Raw genomic sequence first — 12,783 nt, forward strand, 5'->3', positions numbered from 1 at the left:
ATGAAGAATCTAAAAGATCCCTAGGTAAGTTGCTGCAATAGTTAATTACTCTCACTAATAAGAAGTTGCCCCCTTATTTCTAGAGAGAACTGAGATCATGGAGGAGCATCCTGTTGAGCCAGACCTTTTTCCCCCATTTCATTTTTCCAGACTTACATCTGTGACAAGCAGCTCTTCCCCATCATCCATGTTGTCTACTGTAGTTACACCCTGACATATCCAGTGGTAATGCTTGGGATCAGGCACCAGAAGCAAAGATTCTGCAGAAGGCAAACCACGAGGTGATTACATGTTCTGATAGCAATGCAGTTACACAGCAGTACCTGATCTGGACCTATGGGTAGAGAAGGAAAACTCTTCAGATGGGGAGGGGAATTAGGAGTTTCATTTCCCTGGGATCCATTTCTAATGGAGCACTTTGTAAGAGACTTCCTTTAGGGCTGAGATTTTCAGACCTCCTATGGGATGTGGACACCCCATTCCCATTAAAATTAGTGAGAACTGGACACCCAAATCTCTTATGCAACGTTGAAAACCTCGGCCTCAGTGTGTTTCCCATGTCTAGGGAAATAAGCAATTTCCGTGCTCTAGCAATCCATCGCTTCAGTTTGCACCTGATGTTCATTACCTTAGCACCAAACCTGACCAGATTGGCTGAGCCCTTACATGGCACGCCTTAGACCAGTCAGTTACAGGGGTTAAAGAAAGGGAAATACAACTTCCCCTTCACTCACTGGCTTGGTCTCCCCACAGTTCCTCCTCCTCCTTAGCTGCTTCAGTAAGAGGTCACCTTCTTGAATCAACCTACTTTAACGACTGCTAAACAAAGCTTTGGCAAATAGATTTCTCATCCTGGAAACAGAGGACATATCAGGGAAGCCTGAGTTAAGAAGAGTGAATATACACAGAAGTGCCATACCAATCAGGTCAGGCTTCTTCTTAGAGAGGATCTGGTAGAAGATGTGATAGCTTCTCTCAGCTGCCTGCTGGGAAATGACACGAGACTTCTCTAGGAGATCTGAAATATAAAGGGGATCATTGGTAAACCCAGGCCTGTGTTAAGATTGCAGACATGGGTAAAAGGTGTAGGGTGAAATCCTGGCTCTGTTGATGTCAATGGAGCCAGAATTTCATGTACAGTAAGTATCCTTTGGAAGCACATTTCTTCTCCATTCACTATATCCATCATTACTGTAACAATAAGTATAATACTTTGCACTCCTAAAGCATCCTTCAGCTGAGGATCTTGAAGAACTTTATGAGTTTCACAACATTCCCAGTTAGATCAGCTTTATTATAATTATTTTCCAAATGGGTGAAACGGAAGCAAGAGATGAAGTCACTTATCCAGGGTCATAAGTCAATGGTGGGTCCAAGGAAGCCAGGATTTCTGGTTCTCAGAGCCCTGCTCTAATCTCCAGATACACAACTGCCCCAAAGCTCTTTCCATTTCAAAGGATGTTATGAAAAGTCAATTTATTGCATATATGATTAAACGACTAATCATCTCTGAGATGCTCTTCCTCTCTAAAAAGGGCCATAGAAAAGACTCCCTGTGCCCTGTAGTCATGTTCTATGCCCATGTGCATTGGCCCAGTGGTGCTGTTTCTCACTGACATGAAGGAGACTTATGTTTGATTCCTGGTCTCTTACTCTCTTGGTCACACCAGCTGAGGCTGCAACATGCAAATGATGCCGAAGCAGGAAATTCAGCCATTTGCAAAGAAGAAGTAGGGGGAAGAAGCCCCTTCCATTGCTCAACAGCCAGTTAGGCTGCAATTCTGATTGGCTGGGAGGAAATCTACACCTCCTTGTTGAAAAAAAAAAAAAAAAAAAAAAAAAAGAGGTGAATGCAACCTATGACCTCCAGAGAGAACTGCAAGGCAGGGACCAGTTGAAAGTAGCAGATATAGAGAATCCCCCAGGGAAAAAAAACCTAACCATCCATATGTTTCCTCTCTCTCTTTCTTCTGCCCTCTCCAAGTCCCTAGCCAGGAAACACACCAAGGTCTTTATGCATTGAGAGCTGGGATATGTGGGTCTAAGTTTGGTTTTAAATGCATGTGTGCAAACAAAGAACAATGCACATTCCTAGACAGCTATTTTTAGAATCCTAAGTATACCATAGTCATGCCATTGTCCTGATGATGATGAATACAAGTAACCGTAGCAGTTACTGGTACAGGTCTTTTCACCAGAGACGAGATTCTGGTTTCATTTACACCACAGCGAATCAATCAAGTTAATAGAATTAACTCCAGCTTTGCCCTGGTGCAGAAAACGGCCACACAATATAGACCCTGACCCATAGACCACTGATGTCAATGCGAGTTTTGCCATTCATTCCCATGGCCTTTGGATGAGACCCAGGTGGAAGTAAATGACAAAATTAATGTGGCTACTTACAGCTCTCAATGTCAGCCCCAGCCAGTTTGCCCGTGGTACCGAAGTGAATTCGGATAAATTTGCCCTGGATAAGAAAATGAAAGAGGAGACCGTTTATTGCGATATCTGTCTAACAACAGGGAGTAGCTGAGAGATTCTGAGGGATCATAGGGGCCATGCAGCAGGAGCAAATCTGCAAGTCAGCGAGAAGCAATTAGTCTTTTCACAGATCAAATCTATAAAAATGCCTTTGTTCCTGGATATTTTAATAGAGCTTAAAGAAACTTTTCTATTACAGCATGAGGCAATGCTGTATAGTGCACACAACAGAAGAATGGGAGCCAGGAACACTCTCACGCACCTGCTATGAGACTTTGACAAAGCTCTTTGGCCCTGATTCAGGAAAGTATTTTAGCATATACCCAACTGACTTCCAGGGGGACGTAAGCACGTGCTTCGGAGATTTCCTGAATTAAAAAAATCTCCATGGCTCGATTTCCCAGTCAGTTAGAAGGAATTAATGATACTCACTTATTTCACAGGAATGTTCTGTGGGTTCATTTGCTAACATTTGCAAAGCATTTTGAATTGGATCTATAAGCACTAAGGGTCACTAATACAGTGGATCATTAATATGAATGTGTATTTCTTACTGTAAATAAGAACATAAGAAGGGCCATACTCGGTCAATCGAAAGGTCCATCTAGCCCAGTATCCTGTCTTCCGACAGTGGCCAATGCCAGTTGCCCCAGAGGGAATGAACAGAGCAGGTGATCTTCAAGTGATCCATCCCCTGTCGCCCATTCCCAGCTTCTGGCAACGTTTGATTTTCTATTTTTGTGCCTGTTTTAGTGAACCTGGATGCAATGAAGCTTGATTTGGAATGTTAGCAAATGCAGGGTAATTAATGCGGGCATGGTCATTTGGAAATGCAAAGTGCTAAATACATCCTTCTTATTTTTATCATCATTACTCCTAGAGAGGCTTCTTCCTCTGTGAACACTTTTGGGTTGCAACATTGCAGGATCTCCCCTCCCCCAAAGAAACTGGAGTCAGGAGAGAGGCTGGTACTTACAAAACGCGAGGAATTGTTGTTCCTGGTAGTTTTGGCATTTCCAAATGCCTCCAGAACAGGATTAGCCTGGATGATTTGATCTTCCAGGGATCCCTGCACAAGGAAAAGCAGATTATTTTGGGGAAATTCTGTGACCTGTGTTATACAGGAGATCACACTAGATGGTCACAGTGGTCCCTTCTGGCCTCGGAATCTAAACACAAAAGACTTTGGGGTTTGGTTGCAAACATTTCCTGCAGCTCTTTAAAGAACAGTTTCAGGGAACTCCCAAGGGTAGCTGAATGACTGTTGTGAGGGTACGCCCACGTTCCTGCGTCTTACCTTCCCGTCAAGAGCCTGCTTGCCCGTGCTGCCGATGTTGGCAAAGTACTGAATGACCTTTTTCGTGTTCTCAGTCTTGCCGGCACCGGATTCTCCGCTAAATAAAACAAACAGGAGAAACAAGGTGTTGGTAAAAAGAAACAAGCGACAGGTAAGAAATGATCTCTCTGTGTTAGGAGAGAAATAACAACCCATTGTTTCATGTTCTCTGTGTATATAAATCTCCCCACTGTATTTTCCACTGAATGCATCCGATGAAGTGAGCTGTAGCTCACGAAAGCTTATGCTCAAATAAATTTGTTAGTCTCTAAGGTGCCACAAGTCCTCCTTTTCTTTTTGCGGATACAGACTAACACGGCTGCTACTTTGAAACCTGTCATTGCTTCTATTGCGTATGTTTGCAGGCATGAGCCCGTTCTCGGAGGGACTGACCTTCCCAAGAATGAGCCGGGAAAGATTGAAGGCAGTTGCCCTGGGGAAAGATATCTGTGACGTGAATGGTCACTTAGAAAGCTCACCGGGGCTGATTCTGCTTTCCCTCGCACCAGGGCAAAATTGGAATAACTTAATTAAAGTCAAGAACGGGAGGGGTGTAAGGCCAATGTAAGCGAGAGGAGAATCAGGCCTGCAGTTGATACTTCTAGAAGAGTCATTAGGAGGAGTTTTACATTTATGCAAAATCTGCATCATTGCCCTAGTTTTACAACACATGGCCCATACTGTGTGCTGGTGGCACCTGGGTCTCTAATAGGTTTCCGGCCTTTACAGCCCGGGGAAGTAGCTTGAGGAGGCAGAGGAAAGATATAGGGCCATCCAAGACCACTGTTCCTTTAAGGGTCTGAGACCTGGAGCCTGGTAGAGTGGGCGGGAAGGGAGCAAAGCTCCCCTCTCTCGCAGACAGCGGCTTGGGGTTATTAGACCCACCTGGGAAGGATCAAGAGAGTGATTATTTGACTGGGTGGGTGCTCAAAAGAAGGCTGAAAGCTCAGTCAAGGAGGAGCTGCTGAGCCTGAAAGGACGAACTCAGAAGCATAGATCCCCAAGAAGGAGGACTGTGAAACCCTGAATCTAAAAGGGGGAGCTGGTTAATCTGATAAATTAGCCCAAGGTTTTGTGTGTGTGTGTGTGTGTGTGTGTGTGTGTGTGTAAGTGTAAGTGTAAGTGTGTAAGTAATATTGTTCTTGAAGATTCTGGGTAGAAGTGTATTATTCTCAGAACTCAGAGGGAAACTGAGGCAGGTGCCTGCAGGGCCATTCCAGGCCATGAGGGGGCAATCTGGGGTATTACATATCTACAGTGTCCATGCTGTGATGGCGGGGATCATCCCAGTTTGCTGCATTATATCCTGGACACTGCAGAGAGACTCTGAGCTCACCGATCTGTGCATGGCAAGGGGGCAGACTGTGGCGGAGCTGGGGATTGTGCATCTTGCCTCTACTAAACCTGCAGAGAATCAGCAGAAAAATTAAGAGCCCCCAGGGATGCATCGAGGGAACAGTCCCTACATTCCCCCCCTACACACCCCTTCCAAGCCCAGGGATGGCATTTGCAGCAGGTCCTCGCGCAGGGCACACAAGTGTGGGGAAAGGCTCCTGTCCCCCTTGCTACCCACACACCCAAGGACAATCGGGACCTTAGTCCATGACAGTCAAGAACAGAACCGGGGTATCCTGACTGCCAGCCCTTGCTCTAACCACCGGACAACTTTCCCTCCCAGACCTAATACAACCTCCTCTCCCTGAGCCCTGTTCCCCTCTCGCTCAGCAGAGATGACCAGCTGAAGACTGCCAAGGAATACTTACGTAATCAGCATAGACTGGTTTTCACGATCTGTGGGGGAACAACAAACAGGACAAGGCCAGGGTTAACGAGGCTCTCCAGAAACCCCTAGGAACAAAGCACCAGTCCTGCAGGGTGTGCATAGTCTGGGCTTGGGGATAACGCCCTTGATCCCTGCCCCTCTGCTCCCAGATGTGCCCTTCCTCTTCCATCCACACAGGGAAGCCTAACCCATGGGTGTTGACAAGGAAGGGGCAAGTGCCATCTTCAGAACATGCTCTGCGGAAGCCCTTCCATGGGGGGGCTCTGTGGCATCAGAGCCCTGGATTCAGCAGGGGGGATCTGGCTAGTCTCTCCCTCCCCAAAAGCTCAGGTGATGCCCAACTTTGCAGCAACTTTCACTGCTGGGGGAACCTCACCCCACCCCAGAGGGACCTCTGGGGGCAGCCGTGGTTGGGATGAACAAGGATGGAGGCTCCAGGGGAGTAGGGAAGCCGGTTTGCCCTTCGCACTCACCCTGGAGCATGTCATGATAGGCATTGTCAGAGATGGAGAAGAGGTGAGGGGGCATCTCAGTACGCTTCTTGCCCTTGTACATCTGGACCACCCGGGCTCCGTAGATTGGCAGCCACTTGTAGGGGTTGATGGTCACGCAGAACAAACCAGAGTACGTCTGGAGGGTGAGAAGGAGAAGACAAACCAGCCAGCATGAGGAAAACCAGTTTGCAATGGGAAGCACGGAGCTGGTTTATTGTGCCACCTCAGGTGATACTTCAGGTCTCCCTAATGCCTGACACTCACCTAGCACCTTGCACTCAGGGATCCTAAAGGGCTTTACAAGCATGAACGAGTGCTTCCAACACGCGTAGGGCAGCGTCATTCATTGTCCCGGTTTTACAGATGGGGAAACTGAGGCACAGAGCAGTGACTTGACTTGGCTGATTTCATACAGAGGCAGAGCAAGGGTGAGAATCCAGGCTGCCTGACATGCATCTGCTTTAACCAGGTGAGAGCCAAGCAGGCCTGGAGGAGGGTTTGAATGGGGTGGAACTCAGAAAGAAGAAAGTGCCTCCAGATTTACACTGAAGTAACTCAGGTCTGGATCTGGGCCTCTGAATTGGCATCAGTGACTATTTCTGACCCACTAGTGCCTGGCATGTTCGTTGCCACACGCTACTCGGCTGTCCCCTGCGAGCCTTCCACTTACATAGATCCTCATGTGGCTATAACGCTGCCGCAGGTTGTCCAAGACGCTGGCCTCGTTCAGGAAGGTCATGTTGGCCATGTCGCTGACCTGGTAGAACTTCGGTGGGTTCATCTGCTGGATATCATCCTTCTTCATGGTGAGGGTCTGGGGAGTTAGGGAAGCACTACGTAAGTGGGGTCTGTCTGCATTCTGTCTCCATCAGAATATTTGACCCAGAGTTAGAAGTAACTGGCAGATGGGATGTAGAGCCTTATGCCCTATCGTCCCTGGGTTCAATCCAGCCTCTTTCAATAGCCACTGAAAGGTGTTAGGCCAGTGAGCACCCATCAGATGTTATGTGAGATGGGTCTGATGGTCTCCATGGACGCCCAGCCATATCTCAACCCCTCCTGCACTCATTGTCAACGGCACCTTTTTGACAGGCTCTGCAGAGAGGGCAAAGGCCTACATGGCCCATGGACACTGAACTTCCAGCCCTAGCACGGCTCAGGCCAGGTCATGGCCGAAGGCACGTCAGCAGGGCAATGTGGCGGGCACGTGGATTGGTGCTCCCCATGCCGGGCCCGCCCTGGGGATAGCAGGCTTCACTCGCCCAGGCTGCCAATCCAGCACGGGGACATTCTAATCAGACCAAACCTCAGAGGCTTTGTGTGGAAGATGCTCAGACTGTTAACGAGCATCCTTCCCACAAAACTATGGGCAGAAAGAGAGAGCTGCAAAGCAAACGGCAAAGCTCTCCTTCAAGCCCGGCCAGGCAGCCACTGCCACTTTCAGCCTGCCGGAGGCTACAGGCTTCAGACTAACAATGTGTTGATCTGGCAAAGCTTTACTCACAGGAGTAATCCTTACTCGCACCACTTGGCTTCAGGGCTAATCTTATTTGGTCAGTTAACTCCTGCGCCTGGTTCTTTCCCCCTCTCCCCAGAGAATACCCTGGCTTTCCATGGATTTTAAGCCTCTGCCCCATAGAGGGAGGAGGGAGAAACCAGGCCCTGAAATCTAGAGGCTTACACTGGTGATGCAGCTGCAGTGTTAGGACAGTGACCCCGTGGGAGCTGCTGTCATTCTCACATCCAACTCACAGAGGCGACTGTACCTGGTTGGTCACAGTCTTCACAACGACTTGGTCACCCTTGTCAGACTGGATCTCTCCGGCAACGAAACCCTCCTTGTCATCCTTGACCCAGCACGACTTCTTGATGTCATAGGGCTTGTTCATGGCCTCCAGCTTCTCTTTCTCGGGGGGATTCAGGAACGGCATGGGGTCAACATCGTCCCCGCACTCGCCTTTGTACCCACCAGGCATCTTGGCTTCGGGTCAGGCAGAGGGTGAAACCGGAAGGAAAAGAGATGGGGAGCAGTGCTTCCTGCAAGGCTGTGAAAAGGAAGAGAGCAGAGAATCTGGCAAGGAGCACAGTGGGGAATCCTGGGGCCCTATTCTGTCCCCTGCAGGCTACAGTTACCCCCTGTGAATTCAATAGGGCCCCATCACAGCACATAGTGAGAGACTGGGATGCCCCCAAACTGGAGGATTGTTACCAAGAGGGAGGCTAGAAAGGGAGAGATGAATTCTCCCATCTACCCTAAACCCTGTAAGCCCCAACGGTATGTCTACCCTGCAATTAAAAATCTGCAGCTAGCCTGTTCCAGCTGACTCAGGCTTGCGGGGCTCAGGGGCTAAGGAAGGGGTTGTTTAATTGTGGTGTAGACGTTCCGGCTCGGCCTGGAGCCCAGGCTCTAGGACCCTGTGAGGTGGGAGGGCCCCAGAGCTCGAGTTGTAGCCCGAGCCCAAACGTCTGCACTGCAATTAAACAGCCTCTGCCCGAGCCACGTGAGTAGAGTCAGCTGGCATGGGCCCGCCGTGGGTGTTTAACTGCAGTGCAGACCTCCTCCAAGAGCCCCTGGCCTGTGGCAAGGGGAGAATTCCCCAGTGCAGGCAGTGCATAGGGCAACCAAGAGTGCTTGCAAGCCCTAAAACTGGTGGCAAGTTGGGGCACATCTGGGGGCAGGCAGCCCGTGTCAGTGGCATCTCCATAATGCTGAGCACGACGGAGATTCTGCGTGGGCTCTGGGCTGTGGAACAGCCCATCGGCAGCCAGAAATCAGACCCCAGAGCTTCCCTCCCTTAGCCCAGGGAATTCATTAGCCCTAGCAGCACAGTCCAGGAGGCGAGCCGCTTAAAGGCTGGTCTGTGCCTTTTGAGCTGTTCCTCCAGGAGACATCACAGACCTGACCCCTGATGCTCTTGTCATTAAAGACTAAGAGCCAAGCGCTACTCTCTCTTCCACCACTGCAGCTCCCTTGACTCCGTAGGACGGCGGGTGCGTAACCCAGAGCAGTGTTTCACTGCAATACTGAGCCGTGGTGTCGCAGCAGACGTAGCTGCATGGTTAGACAAGCCAGCCTTGGCTGACGGGGAGGAATCCCAAGGGGAAGGGCAGCTGACTCTGTTTGCCAGCTGTTGCTCCATTTAGAAGATGCTGCTTGGGCCACAGCCTGTTGCTTTCTCAGAATAGATTGGCACTACGCGGAGAGAGATCTTGGTTGGGGTCCCTTTGGGGATCTCAATTTCCCTGATGCCCACTCAAGATCTTGAGGGTCTAAAAAAAAAACCAAGATGCAGTGCCACTCCTCCAGGCACTGGAAGCGATAAGGGAAGCTATGGGGGCCAAATGAATTCCTGGTGTAACGCCACTGATTTCAGTGGATGAATTTCACCCACAGAGCATGAAGGAAGAATTTTCCCTCTGTATACTTCACCTGCTGGTCAAGCAGGCAGAGATAAAGGAGGTTCAGCGAGGGAGTATCAGCAAACGTTTTCCTTTGTGCTCTGTGTAGCTAAATCCGTGGACCTTGCTGCGTTTTGACTATTATTATTCCCAGAATTGCAATAGTTATTTAGAGCCAGAGTCTGCTCCCCTTTGTTCTCAAAGAGCCACGCCCTCACGCCACCAGCAATCCCACTGAAATCAACGGACTCACGAGTGAACAAAGGTAACGTTAGACATGAATAAAGGCAGGGGAGCAGAACTGGACCCTGGATCTTTAAAGCATGTTAGTAAATGATTAGATCAAAAGGTTTATTACACTAGACCCCCACTAAACATACGTGCATGTAAATACACTTCAGTCCTACAGTGCCCCTTATCTGAGGCTCTCAAAGCCCTTTCCAGATTTCAATTCAGTAAGCTTCACTATCCCTGGGAGATACTATTTTATAGATGGGGAAACTGAGGAATGGCCTGGTTACAGCCTAAATCTTCAAAAGTGTCCATCAGTTTGGGGTTGCCTTGGTTTCTGAGAGGCCAACATGAGGCATCTAAAATCTGATATTTCTGGTCACCTGCCTTTCTCCTCTGAAATCAGCCCCTGAGTGTCTTATTTTTGGACCCCAAAAGGGAGGCATCCAGAAGCCGGGGACATTTTTGAAAAAGGGTACAAAGGTCTTGCCAAAGGTCACCTGATAAGTGGCACTGCCGGCCCAGAAGCCCTGATACACCCCTCTCTGGTCTAGCCACTGAATAACACACCCCACTAATGTCTTAAATTAAGTCAATTATTAAAAACAAGTACAGTATCAGAAGGTTACTTTAACTGTTCTAATGTATTTGATCAAATTGCCTCTCTACAGGCCTGCTCCAAAGGAATCTCCTTGTTATTGTCAGTGGGTTTTCAGAGCAGGCTCTTGCTTGTTAAAATTCTGAGGTTTAGTTTTCCAAGGCTTCCGTTGACGTAACAAATATAATATAAAACTATCTGTGAGTTCAAAGTCTCTCTGGCATAAAACACAATGAAAACAAATCCATGCTGGCTAAGTTAGAGGGGTAGCTATTGCTTCTTAGAGCCTGACATTATTCCCCGCCCCCCACCTCCACCTTCAATTCCTGCCCAGTACGGCTGCATGAATCACAGCAGATCTCCCCAATACACCTCTTCCCGACAGTCACACATAGTACATACCTACCACCGAGAGTGCTGGAAGACGTTGCGTGTTTACAAGGGGCTGGCCAGCTTCTCTTATACCCATCCAAAGGGCCTGAGCCAGCATTTCCTTTAAAAAAAATAACAGCGCATTAATGAGACACAAGCTCAGCTGGCCGCACCATTGCAAACCTGATTGGCCAACGCTTATGTCCCTCAGGAGAGATCAATTAATGCCCAGTTTCTTGGGGAATTCTCCTTCCCTTTCTTCTCCTTATAGGGCATCTTACCAACTCAACTGCATGAGTCCAGGGACCAGGGGCTGAAATAGAACAGCTGCCTAATGAATTTTTCCTTCAAAGGCGCAACTTCAGCCATCTCTTTCCTGCCAGGTGACGGGTAAGAATTTCACCAGTGAGGGTAGCTGATCAGTGAAAAGCAGGAGTCCGGCTTTGGTACTTGGGGTATCAGCTGTGCCCCTACTTCTCAAGTGGCGCTATCAGTTTTGACCGAGTTAAGCTTCCACTTGAAAATAGTTTTTAGTCCTTACATGTGTGATGAAAAACTTGTGAATCTGAGCTGTCTGCCTGAGTCTGCAGGCAGACAAACAATGGCATCAGTTGTGGAGTTGCAACTGCTTATGCCAGGACTGAATTTCACCCAACTGCTCTAGGAGGTGGCAAGTTTGGCAACTGCCCCCAGTCATATTGCAGTGGCATGTTGACTCTGAAGTCTAAAGATGGCCACTTAAATGTCAACTTTGCTACCTCCTGCACTGCTGCATGTTTCAGTAGAAGCATCTGACGATGCTTGTGGGTGGAGCATGAGTAGTATACCCCATTAAGGGCTTTTGTATTTACTTAGGGTGAATATGCTAAAGAGTGAGTTTGCTGGCAGAAATGTTTGCAGAAACAGCAGATTTGAAGCAAATATTGGGGAACTGGAGAAAGAAAATTTTGAATTTGCAATGGTGAGTATTCACACTGAAAATCTGATTCATCCAATCAGGGAACAGAACTGGTACCACATGATCTGTATGTCCAATCAGAATTAGCTAATCCATCTTGAATTTTGAATATCAAGCGGTTGCGATGAACTGCTCCTGAACGAACTACAGAGTGTGACTTATTTGCTGAGCATATTCGGTGAATATTTTCAAACGATGAATCGATGAGTGGAAGTTATAAGTGACTCCTGAACAATTTGCCTAGAGAGAGAGAGGTGAAATTCATTAGATAAATTACTGACGGTGAATTATTCATCCTGATCCATTAGACATACAGGTCTGTATTATCCATGTGTGGAAGCTAGGTTGCAAAAAAATAGTCATACCTCCCCATGAGGTTATAGGCCAAGCTGGTTAATCATAAACAAGCATTAGCTCATCCAACCAAGAGGCCAGAATCAGCAAACATTTAGGGCCAAATCCAACTCCCATGAAAATCGGTGGAATGTTTCCCTCTGACTTCAGGGGGAGTTGGCTCAGCTGATTAGGGAGGCTCACATGCAGAATGGTGTTTTAGTAATACAGGCCCAGCCCTGGAAGAGGCTGACTGCCTTCGTTGACGTTAGTGGGAGCTGAGGGTGCTCAAGACCCAGGCCCTTAGAAAGCAGCACGTCCTTCACACTCCAAGATCTTTACCATGTGCACTGTTGGAATTCAAAGGGAGACGAGGGATTTTCCTGATGTTGGAGGTTTGCTCCACTCTCTGAATGCTTGCAAAGCACCCCAGACAGAGGTGACTTTTATCCTTACTATACAAGTACCTGAGAAGAGCAGTTTGAAATGCCCCAGGTTGCACCATGGCCTTGGGGCCTGGGGCCGGGGGGCGGGGGGTGTGGCAGGGATGGGAGATGACATCTACAGACCTTCCTACAAGTCCTTATTCCCCTGCTTTTCCCAGCAAATTGAAAACTCCTCCATGGCCTGGAGGAGATGGACTAGCAATAACCAAGTGATTCAGTCGACGGGCCAAATGCAGCTGGAGAGACAGGCTCAGGACGGGTCTGTGCGGGTGGAGTTTGTGACTCTGCAGGCACGTGATAATGTTACCAATGATCCGAAATGCTGACTTAGGGCTGCAGTCCCCACTCA

At 48.4% G+C, this 12,783-nt stretch overlaps 1 protein-coding gene across 1 annotated transcript in view; it reads right to left on the minus strand.

Moving 5' to 3' along the window:
* LOC102945054 (myosin-16) overlaps window positions 1-8,142 on the minus strand; it is a 46,401-nt gene extending 38,259 nt beyond the window's left edge. Inside the window, exons 1-9 of the mRNA XM_037911409.2 lie at window positions 7,864-8,142; window positions 6,768-6,911; window positions 6,077-6,233; window positions 5,584-5,611; window positions 3,782-3,878; window positions 3,461-3,553; window positions 2,407-2,470; window positions 920-1,018; window positions 157-260 (exon numbers count right to left, since the gene is read on the minus strand). Of these exons, the coding sequence (XP_037767337.1) occupies window positions 157-260; window positions 920-1,018; window positions 2,407-2,470; window positions 3,461-3,553; window positions 3,782-3,878; window positions 5,584-5,611; window positions 6,077-6,233; window positions 6,768-6,911; window positions 7,864-8,073 (996 nt within the window). The 5' untranslated portion in view covers window positions 8,074-8,142. The remainder of the gene's footprint in view (window positions 1-156; window positions 261-919; window positions 1,019-2,406; window positions 2,471-3,460; window positions 3,554-3,781; window positions 3,879-5,583; window positions 5,612-6,076; window positions 6,234-6,767; window positions 6,912-7,863) is intronic.
* Window positions 8,143-12,783: the final 4,641 nt, after the last annotated feature.

Source organism: Chelonia mydas, chromosome 10, assembly GCF_015237465.2.
Source record: "Chelonia mydas isolate rCheMyd1 chromosome 10, rCheMyd1.pri.v2, whole genome shotgun sequence".
NCBI classification, from domain to species: domain Eukaryota; kingdom Metazoa; phylum Chordata; order Testudines; family Cheloniidae; genus Chelonia; species Chelonia mydas.